Genomic DNA, 21,679 nt, shown 5'->3' with positions numbered 1-21,679 from the left:
TAATTCAAAATATGAAAATCATATCAAAATCACTAAAAGTCTGAAATAATAACCAATTGCAGTGCTATGGGGAACGATGGAGGATACAATGGGTTGGCCACTCTTACATACAGCAGATCAGGATTATGTAGGTACATCTTTGCCAGAGATCATCTCGACAATATGGATCTGAGGCATGAATTGAGTCAATCTTGTTTTGTATAGCAACTCCTCTTTATGTAGGCTTCACATCACTATTTAGAAAAATAAGCAAACAAACTTTTCTGATGAGTTTTCTCCAATGGAGGGTCATTGGGTACATCCTCCAGGGCAGACTTCCTATTCAGGAGTAGTTGGCCAACACAAAACAAACTCCATGTTTTGTCTTTTTTTTTTTCTTTTTTGGTGGGGGGTTGTTTTATGTTATCATTAGTTGGTGTGTGGAGGGGGCATTTTTTAAAAATCTTACTGGTGTTTTGTTTGTTTTGATTTTCAGTTTTGGAGTTCTTAGTTGTCTTTAGAGAGAAAGAAAGGGTATGAATTTGGGTGGGGAGGGAGGTAAAAAGGATCTAGGAGGAGTTCAATGAGAGGAACACATGATCAAAATATATTATATGGAACAATGTTTTAAAGAAAAAGTTTTCTAAGGATAGAAGTCTATTTTAGTGGTAAAGTGCTCACATAGCTTGTTAGAAGTTGTAAATTCAAACTTTAGCAACATTAAAAAAGAAAAATGAAATCTTTAGACATTAGGGGCTTGGTTAAATAATGAGGCAAATATTAAATTATGTTAGAGATGAATATTAACACAAATGCTAATGTTTATGTTTACAACACATTAATCCTTATTTTAATTTCACAGATGAGCTATGTTTATTTCCTACAAAGAGGTGAAAAGGTGATCAAATAGAAGAAAATTATTATTTAGAGGAAATTATTCTTAATGTTTTGTTGGATATACATGATTGTATTGAAGATATTAATCTGTAGATCTAGGTATGTTCACACATAGAAATACACATGCATAGTATAGATAGAAATTATGCAGGAGAAAGATGCTACACATATAATTAGATCCCAATATATAGTTCAAGTACAAGGAAATATATACTCAGTTTTTTACAAAACTCACAGGGTATCCTCATAATAACAGTACACACTGTAAAATATATGCATTTTAAATGCATAGTTAAGTATACAAATAAGAAAAAAATAATAGTATTTGACTTGGTTACTATTTTCTTTTTTGTACTATAATTTGTGGTGGTATTGTGTTCCCCAAATTATTGTGCACCCTAATAAACTTATCTGGGGTCAAAGACAGAACAGCCACAATATTAAGAGGATAGGCAGTGGTAGCACAAACCTTTAATCCTAGCATTCCAGAGGCAGAAATCCATCTGTTCAAGGATATAGCCAAGCATGGTGACTCACGCCTTTAATCCCAGGGAGTGATGGTAGAAAACAGAAAGGTATATAAGGTGTGAGGACCAGAAACTAGAAGATTTTGGCACAGTTCAGCTGAGATTCATTCCAGATGAGGACATAGAGGTTTCCAGTCTGAGGAAATGGGATCAGCTGAGAAACTGGCAAGGTGAGGTAGCTGTGGCTTTTTCTGCATCTCTGATCTTCCAGCTTTCACCCCAATAACCAGGCCCTGAGGTGTTTTTATTAATAATACTCTTTAAGATTCTTGCTACAATAATTTTTCTAAAATAAATTATAATCCCAAAAGTCCTATTTTAAAAGTAAGTGAGAAATAGCTGAAAAGATTATTAATGATATTTATGTTTGGATGGGAAGATTGCAAGTAGATTCACTAGTTGTCTTCTGAAAGGCTATCATATGGAATGACCTTGTCATTCCCAGTGGATAAATAGAATGTGGATGATTCAAATTGTGGAAGACTTGATTCTCAGCCAACAGCAGCCTCAAATATTCCCTTTTATCCAATTGCCCCACCCCAGAACACCCTTTGTATCCTATTTCCATTTTACTATCAGTGGGCTACATGACCTTGAGCAAGCCATTCATAGCATCTCTGACCCTCATTTTCTTATCTTTCAAATGGAATAGCAATGCCAATCTCACCCAATCATCGTGAGGGACAAATATGTCCTTATCTTAAAGAAGGAATTAAAATTGTTAAGTGGTATGCAATATTTGCTGGATGCCAATATCTTTTTCATTCATCATCTTAGTAACAGGACAGACATAGACCCTACATCTCTGGAAACTGAGTTCATCTTTCCATTGCACAGGGCTGGCACATGATAATGGCTTTAAAAGACAGTAATTTTATAGGACTAGATACTGTAGGTTTCTTATACTGCAAAATATACCATCCCAGACTTAGTTCCATAAAATTATAATCTTTTTCTCTTAGATTCCAGAAGTCAAAAGTTTATCCAAGATAAAGGAGGCATGTATTGTCTCAGCTCCACAATAATCAGGCTCTGTCTGGGAAAACTCCTATTGGATATGGGTTTGAATCAATTAGAAGCTACTTCCCCCACATTTTGCCACCAGGGATGGCTGAGATATTTTGAAAATCCATCTCCTTTGGGTTGTTGATGACCCCTTCACATGACTGAGCCTCTCACAGTGCAATGGCAGATTTCCAAAGAGACAACATGCAGAGTGCCTGTATTACACTAGAGCCAAAGAGGCTGCACTGTCTTTTACATGAGCACTGGACGTCTCTCAGTCATTCCTTCATAATAAGTGGATTACAGGATAATCCCAAAGGTCAGAGCAGAGTAAGAACTGAAACAAGGGATTCCACCTCCAATGTGAGCCAGAACTAATAAAGGCCAAAAGGAAAAAAAAAGTAGAATGGGAGATTTTGTAAAAGACCACTTTGGAAAATACAATCTTCCCCTGTCTAACATTGGGATGTTTTAGAAGACAGTGCTTTATTTTAGTTAAACGATGGTTTAATTTGGATTAAAAAGTTTATGTAGGGTATGGGACCAAAATTTGACAATAAATTGGAATGTTCATTCTTGAAAGAAGGTACATCTCTTTCTGGGAAGCTCATGTTACAGTAGAGGTCAAATGACAACTTGGCCTAAGTTGGTGCAAAAATAAGAAACCTTTTTCCAAAAATGTATGTCAGTTCTACTATTTTTTATTGTCAAGAATTGAAATATATTGGATAAAAATTATAAATTAGAGGAAAATTATAAAATGTATATCATTAAAAATGAGAAAAGAAACATAAATAGCTCAAAATTTTTCACTGAAAGCATCCAACCACCAGTAGCACTTCAATGTATTTCCTCAAGTATCAGTGTATGCATATGCATGCTTTTAGAGAATTGCCTTGTACTTTTGTAGGCTTTATACTTTAGTCTATAACCTTATAAACACCTAATAATGAATTTTTACTTCATCTGATTGATCTATTGATTTATTAATTGATTGCTTTAGAGAAGATTTTACTATTCAGCAAGGCTGGTCTTACATTTTTTGACCATCTTACTTAATTCCCCAAAGCACTGTCATAAAAAGGAGTGCACCACTAGCTTCTTATTTTTGATTTAAAATATATTCATTTTCACAACTGGGCATTTGGTTTAGTAGCAGATAATTTACCTAACATGCTTGGGGCCCTGGTTCAAATCTCTACTATCATAAGATATATGCCTATGTATTTGGTTTTACTCTACACATAGTAGAATTAATATCAAGTATCAGCAAGTATGTAAAATTCCTCTTTGTGTTTTTCTCTGTACACTTTTGTGCTCAACAATGTATCATGGAGAATTGTGTGCCTGTCAGTAAATATAGATTTATGTCACAGCGTTTTAATGATCTCATGAAACTCTACTTTAGAGATAAGTCATAATTTTTAATGTCTTCTATAAATGTATGTATTTCCATTTTTGTGAAATTATAAAAATCATGTTTAATTATACTTTTATTGTAAATATATTTCACCATAAAGGCCAATTTTAAAATTCAGCATGAACCCTAGAGATGCTGCAGAATCTCCTAGGAATTCAGATAAAACCCAGGTTCTGAATCCAGATCTCACTGCTTACTTTTGTGATTCCCTAACTATGGCAAGGAAACACAGATTCTTGCTTTTTAACATTTGAGAACTAAGCACATGTGTCATCTCTGCACAGTGTGCCAGTCACTATGCATGTCAGGTAGCATTTATTATCAAAATGACTCTAAGGATAAGCTAGATGTGTGGTTAATTCAGAAAAGCACTTGCCTTGCAAGCATAGGGCCAAAAATTGATCCCCAAAACCTATGTAAAAAATGCTACATGTGATGACACATGCTGAGGCTGACTGGCTTGCCAATCAGTTGGTGATCTCCAGACCAGTGAGAAATCTTGTCTCAAAGTAGACAGGTAAAATTCCTGTAGATAATATCCAAGATTGCTCTTCCTCTTCTGCATGCACACATAAGTATACTCTATCTTGGTTAGTTTTTATTGTCAACTTGACACAACCTATAGTCACTTGGAAAGGAGAAATCTCAATTAAAGAAGTCCCAAAATGAGATTGTTCATATCGGTAAGAGATAGCCTTGACTGGGGAATTACATGGGAGGGTCCAGTCCACTGTGATGGTTGTCATCATCCCAGGGTAGGTGAGCTTTATCTGTATAAGAAAGCTAGCTGAGCATAAACCAGTGATTGAGCCAGTAAATTGTACTATCCATGTTTCTGCTGTAGCTTCCTGCCTTGAGTTTCTGTCCTGACTAATAGACTACAGTCTAAAAGGGTTAGAGGAAACAAATCTTCTCCTTTCATAAGTTACTTTTGGTCAGAGTGTTTTCTTACAACAACAACAAACTAGAACATGATCACATACACACACACACACACACACACACACACACACACACACACACACACACCAGGCATGAAATAGCTCTAAGAGGTAAATGCATATGAATATCTGTGATTTAGTTCCATACTGGGAGCAGTTGCTACTTGTGTGGTTCAAAGGACGTGGAAAGTTTTATTGGTTTCTGTCCTCCACCCATGGATGGCACCATTCATATTCCCTGGATGGTTAGGGGTCAGATGAGTTTTTGCATTCCTTAGACACATACTTCTCTATCTGGTGCCATTTGGGACAATCTGAAAATGCAATATTGCTGTCACCAGCTTGAGGAAGACATGGAGACTGAATAATTTAACATGTCACCACCATCCATCATGATAGCAAGAACGGGAGATGGAGTATGGAGAGGATAGAGGCAGGCCTACCAAAAGCTAACTGAACAAGTCTGTAGACATGGCAGCCCAAGCAGAGAAAGTAAATTTGCATATACCCACCAAAGACCGTGTGTTCCCTTGCCATAGCTTTCTTCATAATATGTTAGACTTATTTTGATGTACTACTTTGTCCCAGAACAAAATTGAGATCAGGCCCACTGTTTGTAACCAGCTATTTATGTATCATAAAAGCCTCTAAATACTCTGAATATCTCCACTTACTTATTTGCAAAACTCATACAAGACTTTATACAGAGACTCTTGCTAAACCCATGAATGTTATGCCCACAATATCTCAAATGCTTCCCCAGAAAATGACTTGAAAAATTCAGGGGTACTTGTCTGTTTTGTTTGCAGCATTAGAAGTCTGTTTGGTAGTGTGATCACTTAGTAGACAGCTTTTAGATTAATTAGTAAATGAATGAATTATGTTGCTAGCAATATTTGAAGTGAAATCAAGGTCTAGGAGAGCTGAATGGTTTTCCTCTTTGTCCTGAGCACTAGGCTGGGATCCAGGCAGTCTGAGAGCTTGGCTGAGAGCTGGGCTCAAGGAAGCTGTGTACCACCTCCTCTCTTTGTCCCAGATGTCTCTCATTCCCTTTCCTACATTCCTTATGCTGCATGTCTTTCATCTATCTAGTGATGTTAGGAAGCAAACAAGGGGCTTTCATTTTTTCACATTCTTTTGAACTAAAATTTACATAATATAAAATGAACTACTAATCATTTTAATGTGCACAATTCAGTGACATTTCACACATCTGCAGGGTTGTGTAACTATCACCTCTATCTAGCTCTAGGCACATTCTTCACTAACAAAAACCAGTACTCATTAGTAGTCATTCACTCTTCTTAGATCCATCTTCCCAACACTGGCAACCCCTGGTCTATCTCCTGTGTTTTTGGATGATTCTTCTCTGGGTGCTTTCTTTATATAGCATACATCTTACTATTTATGACCTTTTATATATAGCTTCTTTCACTTCACAAAATGTTTGTGAGGTCTATCTGCATAGTTCCACATGTCAGCATTTATCATATGTCAATAATGTTCCATAGGCTATATTTTGTTTATCCATTGACCAGTTGACAGACATTTATTGTTACTAGCATTGAGCTTTGTAGAGAGTACAGCTATGAATGCCCCAACTATTTGTTTAACCTTTTCTGTGCTTAGTGCCATATTCCTTATAGGGGAATTCTTGAATTATATAGTAAATGTGTTTAACAGTTTAAGAAACTTTCAAAATACTTTCCCATAACAGCTGTACCATTTTCATTCCCACTGCCCTGGAATGCAGTTCATGGTTTTCGGTTTCTTCACTAACATTTCTTTTATTGCATTATTTTCCAAAGACCAAACTAGCATTATAACCTGATATCAATGCTTTGATTTACATTTCCTCAATAACTAATAAAATTGAGCAAAATTTTCATGAGAACAGGAGTGTTGAATCTAACCAAATCCAAGTTCAAAGCTGAGTTCTGCTCTCTATAATCTTTTTTCTTTCTTTTTTTATTATATTTTTTTGTGTTTTAATTTTACACATCAGCCATGGGTTCCCCTATAATCCCCGTTCCTGCCCCTGCCCCTACCTTTGCCCCAGCCCCTCCCCTCCATTCCCATCTCCTCCAGGGCCAAGACTCCCTTGGGGATTCAGCTCAACCTGGTAGATTCAGTACAGGCAGGTCCAGTCCCCTCCTTCCAGGCTGAGCAAAGTGTCCCTGTGTAAGCCCAAGGTTTCAAGCAGCCAGCTTATGCACTAAGGACAGTTCCAGGTCCCACTGCCTGGGTGCCTCCCAAACAGTTCGAGCTATTCAATTGCCTCACTTATCCAGAGCGCCTGATAGAGTTGGGGGTTCCACAGCTTTTGGTTCATAATTCATGTGCTTCCATTAGTTTGGCTATTTGTCCTTGTCTATAATCTTTTGTACAGATCTGAATGTTGATTTGTCTGTCCCTAAAATTGGAAATTACTCTTACCTGTCATATCTTCTTGAGGTGCAGATGCATTTTCACATATAAAGTGCCTTGCACAGCACTAATTGTCCTGTGGTAATTGCCTAGGCTAACATCTTGGTGTCTCCATCACAGACCACTCAGAACAGAGAATTGGGAGCTTAAGAGTAAGGTCAGAAGCCACTGGTTTTGGCAGACAGATGGCCTCTTCTGTTCTTTTTCCAGTCTCTGACTAAGTGGAAATCCTAGAGCAGCCCTGAGTAATTAATGGCTCCACCTTAGAGCACTAAATCATCAATTTTTTTATCAAAACAGCCGCAGTGGGAGCCCTTTACCACCCACGTGAGTCACCCTTAAGTCAGTCCACAATTGGCATCTCACCTCTACAGATTATATGGATACTCAATGGCTATGGACCTTGGTTAGCTGCCATCTTTCTGGGATGTCACAGTGGAAGAGTGACTACCTGGCATCAGCTTTTCCTTTCCTTCTAATGCAGCCAAGTAAATATTAAGAAAGTGCGACACCCCCATTCTCAAGCTTTTGGTCTCAGTGCTAATTGTTCACATGCAATGTAACACTTTGCCCAAGATGACCAGGTGAGCTAGCAGTCAAACATGAATTCAGAGGAGTTAAGAACCTTGCCCAAGTTCACAGAGCAAATGAGTGAGACATAGTCTTATAACTCATATCTGATGCCAATAACTTAATTTCCTTCTACTGATATATACAACCTCTCAAGGCTCATGAATTAAACCAATGTGAAACCAGCTAGAACCAAGAGCATTGAGAGCAAGAGCTGTCTGTGGTTAATGTTGTGTAATGGACTCTCATCTTCGTCTTCCTTTATGTCATTCACATACAAAAAGTACAACTTGGGGGGCCTGTGGCTTATTCATCTTTCTCCTGTGTCCAGTTCCTGGCCCAAATTATTCTCTGCCATAGCATTTGCTGTACAAGTGCCTTAGGAATTGTGTTTTTCAGTGTGGTGAGTACATGAAATATGGGTTCTTTTTTTGGAAACATGCTGCAAACATGATATGCAGACTCAGTTTTAAAGACTCATTATAAAGAAACAAAATATTTTGGTGTTAAGTTGCATTTGATTACATATGGACATAATATTTTCATGTTTGTTGAAATAGATCATGAAAAATTAAGTCAATCCAATTATTTTTAACATTTTAGATCTTATTTACTTTTATTTTATGAGTGTGTGTGCAGTTCCCACAGAGACCAGAAGAGGGCAATTTGATCCTCTAGGAATGGAGTAACAGATGGTTTTAAGCCACATTGTGGGTGCTGGGAACTGAACCACAGTCTTTTGGAAGAACAGCCAATGCTTACAACCATTGAACCATCTCTCCAGCCCTTATTTTTACATTTTAAATGTGCTTATTAGAATGTTTAAATCTATGTGGTTTACATTATACTTCTACCAGACAGACTGGATATCAAGCAACCAGGCTGAACCTCAATTTCCACTCTGAAACTAAGTCCCTTCATACTTACAGAAAGGGAAAAGTCTGAGAGGTTTGGAGGATGAGTAGCAACTATCCTTTTTGGAAGTTTACAAGGCACGGTCTCTGTGTTCTAGGGCATATGGAAGGATGGATAAGAGCAAATATATTCCTAAGCTGATTAGACTTGTTAGGGGAGTTACTATTGCAAACCCCAGAGAAGAAGCTGGGAGATGTGGAAAACATGTTCTCATGATAGGATGAAGGAAAATACCTGCTAATTCACAGTGCTTAGTTTGTGGAATCCTTGCTCACACACAGAATTCCCCCAAAATGAGCATGTAGGTACTTACATGCACACACATACACACTCACAAACACACACCTTCTCCATGGTATTCTAGTTATCACCCTGAATTTGGAGGGAGATGGATTCAACTGTAACCCCAATTATCAACTTATTACCTTGCTTCACACTATTTAGCTAAAAAGAGTTTCTGATGCTGTCATTAGAATGGATGTGGACATTAAATGAGGTATTTGTTTATATCTTATTGCAAACCAGCACAGAGCCTAAAGGAATAGACTTTAGAACCACTTTTGAGACTGGAATGGTGGTTCTATTACTTATAAACTGTATGACCCTGTACATATCACATCACTTAATAGTCTTGTGCCTTCATGTTCTCATCCATGTCAATGAGAATTAAAGTAGTGTCTTGCCTCTTATGGCTCTCCTGGGGATAACATAAGCATGCATTAAAGGCTTTGCCCAAAGTCCTGTAGAGAAATAGCACTATGCTGGTGTAGTTTTCCTTATTACCATAGAATTGTCTAGTAACTTTTCTGTCACCCTCACTAACTTATCCCAGTAAGGAGGGAATTCTGTCTGAATTGTGTATACCATGAAAATTCACTACCATAAGATCAGAGCAGATCATTTGTGTGCCAAAGGAAGAAATGTAAAATAAGGTAAGAAGGGAAGTAGAGTTATGGGTAGGGAGTGCAAGAAATAAGAGTTTCACTGGGATGGCTAAAAGTTAGGACATGGTTCTAAGGAACAGGAAAGGGCCTGATATAGTCCTATAGTCCTGCAATACTCCCTTTTACTCTGCTGCCCATAATATGCCAGATAGTAGGAAAATGTTCCCCCTGGTCCTTGGAGGAGCTTTGTCAAATATCTTTATTTCTCTCTGGGTGAGAAATAAGTAGATTAAGAAAATACTTCCTTCTCTCCCACATACTTCTTCCTTTTTTGTTTTATTTTTATGACAATAGAGTATTATGATGGTAACTTTTAAAGTCCTACTGGTCTTGTTGCTGTTCAGCTGCTTCCAGAACTCGAAAGGATCCCTAGAAGCTCCTTCTCAAAGCCTTTCTGTTTTTGGAAGGAGGTAAGGAATACTCATCACACAAGACCCAGCACCTTGATACTAAACTGTTTTCAATGGTTCCCTCTGGAGATGTTTCAATGAGGCAAACTTTGTTAGAGTTACTATTGCTTTGATAAAACTCCATGACCACAAAGAAAGATGGGGAGGAAAGGGTGTATTGGGCTTACACTTCCACACTGTAGTCCATCACTGAAGGAAGCCAGGACAGGAACTCAAACAGCAATCTGGAGGCAAGGGCTGATGCAGAAGCCATGGAGGAGTGTTGCTAACTGGCTTGCTCCTCATGGTTTGCTCAGCCTGTTTTCTTACAGAATCTAGGACCAGGGATGGCACCACCCACAATGGGCTGTGCCTTCCCCTATCAATCACTAGGTAAGAAAACACCCTACAGGCTTGACTACAGATAGATCTTATGGAGTCTTACAGAGTTATTTTCCTAATTGAGGTTCCCTCCTCTCAAATGTGGTTAGCTTGCATTATGTTGATGTAAAACTATCCAGCAAAGAAGCCAATTTGAATACTAGAGACCCCATATTCAGGACAAAAAGGCTAAGCCCTGAAGACTCACTCTCTTAATTTTCAGCAACATCTCCAATTTAGGCAAGTGGCTTTGCTCCAGCATGTTCTTATGTCTTTGCTTTATTTTAGTCTTCTTTAGGATTAACTCTCACCATAGCCTAGAATTACCTGAAAGGATCTTCTCAATTTTGTAATTGTCTACATTAGATTTGTTGTCTCTGGGTATGTGTGACCATGATTGTCTTTATTATTAACTGCTATTGGAGGGCTCAGCCCACTGTGCGTGGCAGCATTCTCTAAGAAGATGGTCACAGACTGTATGAAGAAGCTACCTGAGCCTGACCAAGACAGCAAGTGATCCAGCAATTTATAATTCCTCCATGGTTTCTGCTTCAAATTCCTTTTTGGGTTCCTGGCCCAACTTTCCTCAGTGATAGATTGTAACCTATAAGATGAAATAAACCCTTTCCTTCTCTGAATTGTCAAATTGTTTGATCACAGACACAGAAATCAAGTTAGAATAATTACCTAGATTGTTAATTAAATTATCCCTCTCTAATGAGTATATCCCCCTGAGGATTTCATGCTGTCATGTATACAAATCTTCCAGCAACATTGCTGGGATGAGTAAAAATACACCACCATGATGTAGGCAGCGTGTCTGCAAGTGTAATGTCATTGTGAACAACATTGCAAATCCATGCCCAAGGAAATTACAGAGGAAATCCTTTTGTAAATCCAATAACATTTTCCTCTAATCTATGCTTTTCTTTTCCTCAGGTGGAACTTTTGAATGGGTAATGGGCTGCATGGTGTTTGCTTCAAAAAATACAAAAGATTTATAAAGCAGAGTAGCCTCCCTGTTTCCTCATTGTGCAGTCACTTAATTTTCTAACCAGGAAAACTACTTTTACCAGATTCTTCAGTCTCCCTGGAGGTAGTATATTATTTGTACAACTGATATACCATTTCTAAAAAAAATTTAAAAAAAAAAAAAACAACTCTTTTCCTTGTCCACATTCCTGTCCTCACTATTCTCTGGGTCTCTGATTTCTTTGATTCCCCTCTAGGTATAGAATTTCTCAGTCTGTTAATCCATATCTTTCACTATCTTATCTTTAAAAAATTCTTAAAAATAGTACCAGGCATGATTCCTCATGCCTGTAATCCCAGCACTTGGGAGGCAGAGGAGGTGGATCAAGACTTTAAGGCCAGAATGAGCCACATAGAAAGACATCATCTTAGAAACCTGACTCAACTCCTTAACCCACTCACTCCTTCACTAACTAACAAATAAATAAACAAATATATAAGTAAATATAAAACTCAAAAACATAAAGAGTAAGAATACTAACTCCTGCACTCCTCCATTCAGAGTCAAAGATTTTTCAGTATCTGGGCACTGGGCACTTGCTAGTCCTTTTTCATTATTCTCTTCATAATCAATTATTTATGGCCTATGAATCATTGTCCTTCTCTCATGCATGTTCCCCTGAATCCATCTCTGAAGCCTTTCTCACATTAATCCCCCTTTCCCATCTACTCTGTACATGTTACCATTTCATCTTGTACCTGCTCTTTCTTTTGGGTCATAACAAAGCTGCTCACTCAGCCTGGCACACATTCTATTACTTAGGTGACAAGAGTATCCTTTCTGATTCACACATATAATTAATTCATTTTCTTGCTCTGGGACCTTCTGTGACAGTTAAAGAAAAGGCCCCACCATACTACCCCCACCCGCCTTGGTGGAACACTCAAGCCTCCCATAGTGTGGTATGAGCCCCTCATTTTTAGTTAGTCCCAGGTTTGATGTTGCCTGTATCTGCCCAGCTCCCTGACCTCAGGGATGCTTCACAAGGCAGCTCCTGGAAAAAACTTTTTCTAGTGCCAAAGCCCCATCTATCCTTCAAACCATGACATAAATCTTCAATCCTCCATAAAGCTTTCCTGGGTCCTCCAAGTTAAAATGAATTGCTCTTTCTCATATTCCTAGCATCTCATTGTGTGGAAAACATAAGCCATGAATTAAGTTTAAGGCTCCTAAGGATCCCATTTGTCCCCCTGACTAGCTTATGATACCCTGGCTGGTAAGGGCCGAATGGCATTTATCTTTGTGTCTCCATGTCAGGCTTTGAGCCTGGAATATCCTAAGTCCTTATTTGAAACATATGTAAAATTAAGCTGTCAGGAGAATTTTTCTAAGAGTTAAGATCATCATATATAGAAATAGTAATTTTCCATTATTTAGTACACACTGTGGACCTCTTTTTTTACCTGTCATATTTTCTTTCTCATCTTCAAAGCAAATCCACGAGGTTAAGAGTTACTTCTCTTGCTTTAGAAATAGCTCAGAGCTCAGAAAGGTGAGATGGCACCTTGGAAGCTGCTGAACCATGATTAGAACCCAGATCTTCCTTACTGCCAATTAATCATGCTGACTCCTGGGTCACCAAGGATCAGCAATGAGAAGCCTGAGGACAGTGCTGTGGGTATTCGGGATGGCTGAGGGTTTAACAAGCTTCTGGAGTCCTGCAAAGCTTACTGATTGCTGGTGCTTCTCTGCAGGGGGAATCAGCTTTGGGAGAACCAAGGGGACATCAGGTTCAGAAGCAGATGACGAAACACAGCTGACATTCTACACAGAGCAGTACCGCAGTCGTCGCCGCAGCAAAGGTAATTGAGTCCTTGGGAAGGTTCCAGAACTGCCATGTGTATTTACAAAGTTCAAGGAACAGATTTCATGATAAATTTGCAATGTAAATCTGTTTCAACACATTTTGCACTGAACTCAGAGTTCCCAGGCCTGATAACACTATTTACCTTCAATCCTGCCTTTTCTTTTCCATATCTTATTTATTCCCTGTTCTACATCATTCCCCAAAATAATTACAGACAATTTCCCCTAAATGTATGCATATTGAAATTTAAATATATATAAAAAACAATAATCACATTGAAAGGAAATTGGTGCTAAAAATAAATCATATTTATGTTAGGATGTGTGGAGGGTAATCCATACTATGGATAGCGGGGTAGTTCTTAGCATGAACTATCAACTTAATTTTGCAATTCTTAGCAGCAAATGTGTAAAGGGAGTATTCTCAAGTGTAAATACATAGGTTCTGTGGGATAGAATTTAACATTTGTCCATGATACCTTGTTTCCCTAGATCTGAAAGTTCTGTGGTTGGCCCCTGTCAACAAGGCATTGTGTAACCTACTAAAGAGTGTCTTCAACATTTATTCATCACAATGACAATCAATATAAGGGATATGAAAATGCTGGAACAAGAGTCATTACAGGCCTGCACCTGCAGCTGAAGTCCATAGTTCTCTGATGATTCAGTGGTATATATAAGAAAACAGCATATTTCAGGAGGACATATATGAAAGCAATTCCTCATCTCTGAGTATTACCCAAGGCTAGAAAATTAGCAAATGTGAAGGAGTTTTTGCAGAAGAGATCATGGATTCATACAGATTGACAGGCTTTGATCATTTAATGAAAGGAGAGGCCTATATAACAAGCGAAGGCATGCCTGTCACCTTGTATTGACTGTCATTATGAGAACTATGGTTAATCCCAAATATTGGTGGGATATAGATATGTCAGAATTTCTACCATCCACCAAGTTTGTACAAAAGGAAACTGAAGAGTTGCCTGGGGCAGGAACATGTGTTCACAATGGACATTTCATAGGAAAGGCATGAATCACATACCTTTGGGCACATTTTGCCCTTAGGCAAAATATTTACATTCCTTCATCTGTAGAATGGACCTTGTAATGGCTGCAACTGCCATATGGAGATGGCTGTTGATTTTTAGCACATTATATAAAAAGTCATCACAGTGCAAGGAGACAATTGAGGTAGACATTGTTAATGTGACTTCAATTCTCATTTCTTCGATTCTAATATCCCTACCCTTGGTATGGGATAAAAAGGGCTCCATATGGGAAGTACTTCCATTGACACTTCCCCTAGGATAAATTTTCAGTCTCTACAACCCTTAAAATAATAGATCTTGCTTCTCAGTCCATCCTAAACTGTAGCTTTCTGGGATCTATTGTACTGCAGATTTAGAAGTTGGTAATCGATAATTCTTAACTTGTCTTCTCCCTCCTCCAATCCCACAGACAAAATTAGAACCAGGGAATGGTGGGTCTCCTCAGAAGGACTGGGCTATTTACAGCAAATTGGAAAAACATCCATCACTGAGCATGCACCCTATAAATTGGAGTTAAACTTAAAAAACAAAAGCAAAGGCAAGCAACAGGACTTGAGAGGAATGATTTGGCTCACGGCCCCCAGACACTGTAGAAGGCCTGACTGTGTTCTCAGGATAGTGAGCGTAACAGGGCTGTGGCAACCTCTCCCTCCTTCCCTACCCCTGCTTGCTAAAGCAGTGCCAAAGCCACTGGCTTCATCTCTCCTACTTATTTCCCACTAATATTACTCTTCTTCCTCCACTTCCAGGTTCTGGAACACATTTCTCTTCCTTTGCAAGATCCCATGCTTACTCGATTATCCTCTCATTTCTATCATCTCTTATTCCTCTGTCTCTTCTATCTTTTATTTTCTTCTCTTCTCATCATCCCTTCTTTCCCCCTCTTCTTCCTTTTCTACTCATTATTCAGGCATTTCCTAGTGAGTCTCCCCTTCTCTTCTCCCCTCCTTGCATACATACCACAAACAATTCTACAAGCAGCAACCACATGGGGACAACACCAAGTGAAAGTTTCAAAATCCTTGTCCTTGTGGAAGTTGTACTATATAATAACATGAAGCTATTTGCTGATGAAAATCAGCAAGGAAAAAAGTCATAGTGAGAAATAGAATCAAATGAGGCAAGAAATGCATATTAGACCCCAGAGCATACTCCCCTCCCTTTGTGCTGGATCACCAGCAGATGACACTGGTCTTGATATTGCATTTTTGATAATACACTCGACCTTGTTGAGGCTCTCAGTCTTCCTGCTATTCCTGAGGCTGCTACTACTGATCATTTATTGAAGTCATAATATTGGCCAGGGCATAGCAAAGCCTCTGTTCCAACCCAGTGAGTTTAGCATCCAATGTCCAATTCTTCAGATGCCACAGTTATGCATACAAGGGCTGTGGACCCTCTTTGCTCATCATATTCTAAGGAAGTGATGAATCTTCATCATTCAACACAGTATAGTGGAAAACACATGCTGTAATGTGAACCAAGAAAGTTCCAAGAGTCCTCAGGGCTGCCAGAATAACAGAATATAGTATTAAAAATATGAATTCTGATACTAGGCTACTTGAGTTCAAATTTTATCCCCAATACTTACTAGTATCATATTAAACTTGTGAGTTGAACATCACTGTGCATTAATTCCCTGAACTATAAAATGAGGTTATAAGACTAATATTCTAGAAGAGAGTACTAAAGACTAAAATTGATTAATAATCTGTAAAGAATTTAGGCAGATACAAGGGTGGATAAAAGACATTGAAACAGAGCTTAACTACTGAGGAAGGACCTCTGGGTTGATTGTGTCTAGGAAGAGGAGAATCTCACTTCTCTTCCAGGTCAAGTCACTATTTGACATTAGTTAAGATCCAGTTCTCCAGGCTTCTATTCTCTGAAATGTGGAACCGTCGCAGGGAGAGCAGGATCTGGTCAAATCTAGTGTTGGAGCTCCCTTCTCTCGGTTCTATGCATTGATGGGAATCCCTCTTCATTGAATGTGCTTGCTTTAGGCTCTGTCATTTTGAATCTTTGGTCCAAGACCTTCCTATTCATTGTTTCTCAAGGGTATGTGCCAGAGACACAGGGATAGCTTCAGCCATCTGGGTGGACGATGCTTCTCACCTTCCTCTTCCCCACCATCCCCACATGCCCTCCATCTCTGTGGCTGTGATCCAAGCTCCTCCTCAGCAAATGCAGTGTGTCAGAAGTTCCTTGTGGTCTTCCCAGCATGTATGAGCCAGTCAGGCTTGGAAGCAAAAGCCGCAGTATAAGGAAGTCAAGGAGAAATAGATAAAAATACCAGGAAAGGCAAATCCCTATGCTATAGGAAACAGCTCTCTCATAGCATTTGGGATTCCATATTAACTCACTGTGCCCTCTTCATATTCATCTAAAAATAAGACATGTGCTCTTTTCCCGAATCAAGAAGCACATGGCATTTGACTACTGCCATCTTTGAAATTCCCAGAAAAAAAAATATGAGATTTCTGGGGCTATTTGAGGACAACAGGACCAGTGGGTTTCAATGTTTGCCACTGCTTTCTTGTGTGACCTTGAACAAGTTGTTTCCCATATTTGAGCATCGTTTCCTCAGGCACTAAGAGGAGGTTTACAAGGACTATTTAAGCACTCAATCTACACTCGTTTACACTAGCTAAGTTCTTCCAAGAGGCCTAGCAGTGGGCTGTTGTGCTATTGACAAAGATGATGGAAGATGAAAAAGCAAAGTGTAGCCAGTCTGAACGTTTTTGTTATCCTAACTTTGAAGAATGAGATGGAGAAAAGGTAGGGGCTTCCGTTTTTGATGTTCAGGCTGAAAACTTACCTAGCCCACAGACATGTCTTCACCACTTCTCATCTGCTGACTATGAGCCCACACCATCAATGTTCTCATCTCTGAAATGAGAGAATAATCTGACAATTAGCCTCATAAGGTTAAGTGAGATAATGGTGGTATCTTTTATTTTTTCCATTCTCTTCTCTTCTGTTGTGGTCTGGGATACCTGCCTCCTCTCATCCTGTGGTCTTGACCCCCACAGTGGTCACATATCAAATATTCTGCATATAAGATATTTACATTATGATTCATAACAGTAGCAAAATTACAGTTGTGAAGTAGCAGTGAAACAATTTTATGGTGGTGGGGGGTCTCCACAACATGAGGAACTATATTAAAGGGCCACAGCATTAGGAAGGTTGTGAACCACTGGTTTAGAATCTGCCAAAAGCCTCCCCTTGAAGGTCTTTCTTCATACAGTGCAACTCATCCCCTATCCTGCATCCAGAGTAATTACTCTTAAAATGTAAATGGGAAGTATGTTGCCTATTTAGAAGATGCCAAAGCTTTCCTGTTGCGTTTAGGACTTTACACAATAGGTTACTAACCCATCTCCAAACCAAAACAGTGGTTTTGTTATTATTTCCACAGCGTTCCAGTTCCAAAGGCTTCTTGCTCTATTGTCCTAAGAAATCTCTTCCTAGCATTCCTGCCTCTTGTTTGCAAAGTTTGATGTGCAGACACAGACACACACACACACACACACACACACACACACACGCTCTCATGCTCTCATGCTCTCCTCTCCTCCAACTGGCGTCACTCACTCTGATATCTGCACTTAAATGACATATTCTACATAGCTATTCCACACCACAGAGAATTTCTGTTTTACTCTTTAGCAGATCCTGTGATCTTCCCACTTTATAGACTCCATAACATAGTATTTGGACTTTATTTAGGTGTTTCAAGGTAAGTTTATGTTCTCCATAGAAGTGAAGAGTTCATGATGACAAGAAGACCATGTCCAATTTGCCATCCCAGAACCAAATGCAGGCATGGGCCACAGTGGATACTCATGGCAATTTTTTTTATTTTTTTATTATTATATTTGTGTTTTAATTTTACACATCAGCCATGAGTTCTCCTGTCCTCCCCCTTCCCACCCCCACCCCCACCTTCCTCCTATCCCCTCCCCTCCATTCCCACCTCCTCCAGGGCCAAGACTCTCCTGGGGATTCATTTAAACCTGGTGGATTCAGCACAGGAAGGTCCAGTCCCCTCCTTCCAGGCTGAGCAAAGTGTCCCTGTGTAAGCCCAAGGTTCCAAACAGCCAGCTCATGCACTAAGGACAGGTCCTGGTCCCACAGCCTGGATGCCTCCCAAATAGTTCAAGCTATTCAATTGTCTCACTTATCCAGAGGGCCTGATCCAGCTGGGGGCTCCACAGCCTCTGGTTCATAATTCATGTGCTTCCATTTGTTTGGCTATTTGGCTCTGTGCTTTTTGTAATCTTGGTCTCAACAAATCTCATTACCCATTTATGGGTAATGAGAAAAATGAATGAAAGAAATGACACAGTGACTGGAGTAATTATGGAGGCACAGGGTGGATGCTACTTTCTTGTATGCCTCTCTTAATTATACTCCATTCCTATTTCTGACACGTGGGTATCCTCCTCCTTTTTCTTCACCTTCCTGCTCCTGGTGAGTAAACATGAGGCCCTGGCCCTTTATATTTCTCTACTTCAGTTCTCCAGAGAAAGCCATGGCTAAGGTGGGTAGGAGCACCAAGTATTGATGTGGAAAGATGGACTCTTCAAACTTGTATTCTTTGCACAAGGTTAGAATATGAGCCATTATAGGTAGATGTACTGAGTCCTGAGACCTTGCATTAGAACATTATACACCTGAGGCTGATGTCTGAGGGAGGAACAAGGGATGAGAGAAGAAGGAATATTTACAACACATCTGACAGGTACACAGTTCTCTCTATTAACATTTCTCATGAGAGACATAGAATTTGTGTTCAATTCTGCCAGACCTGACTATAAGCTTGGATATCAAGTCATCTCTCCTGGTGTGGGTGAGACTAATTTCTGGACACTTGCTTTTGTATAAAATCAAGCTATTAAGATGTCCCTCACACATCAAGCAAGTTTGTGAAGAGAAAGCATCCAAAGGTGCTTAATGATGTATTTTTCTTTCTGTGTTTTCACCTTCATTTAAATCATCATTCTCCACTCCAAACTAAATCAACAACAACAACAACAACAACAACAACAACAACAACTCACTTTTACCACTTGCATCTATGGAATAAAAGAGATTTGTGGGATGCAATCCAAGCTATTTGTAAAACTGTTGTGGAAGGACCAATTATTGTCCCAGTAGACTTTATTACAAGGTAGGAAAGTGTAGCTATCACATGGTGGATGAAGACATGCCAAGAGTGACAAAGAAGGGTGTGTGTGTGTGTGTGTGTGTGTGTGTGTGTGTGTGTGTGTGTGTTAACATTTCCTAAAGTATTGATCAGCAATACTTTTTTTTTTTTTTGTAAATGGCCAGTTAGTAAGCATGTTCAGCACTGCAGACTCTACATTTTGTTAGAACTACTCAACTTGACTGTCATTCTATAAAGAGACTCATGGACAGCATATAAATGAACATATGTTAAATAAATGTGTTCCAGTAAAGCTTTATTTTCCTTAGTATGCTGATCCAAATTTATCCATAGGCCATAGTTAGTTTACTTCTGCCCTAACCCTACATCTAACAAGTAGCCTGACCTAAACATCTGGTCCACAAAGCAGGTTGGAAATTTCACAGTGCTTGGTGAAAAGAATCAACCTCATATTATATGACTGTGCTGTCTAAAGAGTCTGTTTGACAAGCAAACAATGCCATGTTTGGTCAAATAAATATCCATCTGAGATAACAGTTGTTTGAGGCTTGTTGCCATTGTCATGGTAGTCACAAAATTAGCTAATGATAGAGTTAAAATGATAGGCTGACACTGGACAGGATTTTACCTTATTAGCTGGAAATGCTTCTGCATGTAGTAAGGAATACTGGACTTGGAGTCAGATGTGCACCAAAGTCTGTACCTCACCACTACCAGTTTAATGATTTATGGGAAGCCTATATCCTTGCAAGACCTCCATTTTCCTGTTAATCATTCAGGGATATTGAGACCAAGCCATCAAGTCTGAATCTCATGCTCAATCCAGTAACACTAATTACTCACAAATGCAGGTGAAACATGGAGCTGGGTAATGTGGGAAATGGAGCCTGAACCCCATCATCAGAGTTGGTATGATCTCCGGGGAACTGAGTTGCAGCTCACACAGGAAGTGATGCTGATCAGAATAAGTTAGCATATAATTGAAGGTCCAAATAAAAAGTGCAGATGGCAAGTCCAGCCCCAGGCACAGTGCTGATCAGGAGACACAATGGTTCTGTCTGGGCTGCTGAATTGTTTCAGATATGCAAGTACCCAAAATGGGACTCCCAGTTTACTTCTTCACTGTGGCTGAGTGGCCTTGAATAGATCCCTCTCCTTCTATGAACCACGCTCATATGCTAGTTGTTCAGTTACTTCTAGGGATCTGGTCTTTCTGATTCGTCATCTGATGCCCATTACTAAGTGCTGCTGATGAGTTTAGCAGAGAGTACCAGGGCACAAATGAATCAGTTTGGCTTTATTTTTTCCTTATTTTTAGTTGCTTATTTTAATTTGGTAACTTTAAAAAATGTTTATTTGTTTTATTTTTATGTATGATTATTTGCCTGCATGTATGTACATATGTACACTACATGAGTGGCTGGTACCTGCATAGGTCAGAAGAGGATATCAGATCCCTTAAAACTGGAGTTAGATGTAGTTGTGAACCACTATATGAATGCTAGGGACTGAACCCAGGTCCTCTGCAAGACCAACAAATGTTCCTAACTAATGAGCTATATCCCTAGCCCCAGAATCTGGAGATTCTTAAACTGGGATTTTTCTCTTGATAAGAACTTTTGAATTGTAAGCAAAGCCTTATGTGATGATGAATGGCCTTATATGATGATGAATGGATATATGAATTTTCCTTATGATCCCATACAGCAAACACTTCAGTGTACATGTGCATGAACACAAACACACACACATGCGTGCACAATTCATGAAAGCATTTCATTATACACAAACAAGGACTAAAGTTTAGATGAGGAAAACATTTTCCAGAGGGTAAAAATACCACCCTTAAATGACAAAAGCAAATGAGATGAAATGCTAATAGGTAGAGCTCGGCAATGACATATGGATGCTCTTAACTTTTCTAATCCTTGCAACAGTTCTGTAAGTTTGAAATTATTTCCAGACAAAACACTCATTTGCTTTTAGGATGTGCCTAGACTTCAGAACTAGCAGGTGCAGGATTCAATTTTTGCTCTGCCAGATTGGAGCTGCCTTGCCCTTTTCTTCTGTGACTACAGTCATTCAGGTGAAAGGAGTACAAGTCCAGAAGCTGTGTTTCTGCTCTCCCTTAGGCTATTGTGAGGATTCAGTGTGCAAAGGGGGTTCTCAGTCAAGTGAGGCCATTGGATGCCCAGGCCAGCAACAAGTAGCTCAGCATGCCAT

The 21,679-nt window shown here is 39.2% G+C and overlaps 1 protein-coding gene across 1 annotated transcript in view; it reads left to right on the top strand.

Annotated features, from left to right (window-relative positions):
- Astn2 (astrotactin 2) overlaps positions 1 to 21,679 on the top strand; it is a 935,232-nt gene that overhangs the window by 304,305 nt on the left and 609,248 nt on the right. The window contains exon 5 of the mRNA XM_036178556.1: positions 13,123 to 13,230. Coding sequence (XP_036034449.1) covers positions 13,123 to 13,230 — 108 coding nt within the window. The remainder of the gene's footprint in view (positions 1 to 13,122; positions 13,231 to 21,679) is intronic.

Source organism: Onychomys torridus, chromosome 2 (assembly GCF_903995425.1).
Source record: "Onychomys torridus chromosome 2, mOncTor1.1, whole genome shotgun sequence".
Classification (NCBI taxonomy): domain Eukaryota; kingdom Metazoa; phylum Chordata; class Mammalia; order Rodentia; family Cricetidae; genus Onychomys; species Onychomys torridus.
Note: the sequence above shows the minus strand (reverse complement) of the source record. Positions and strands in the feature narration are given on the sequence as shown.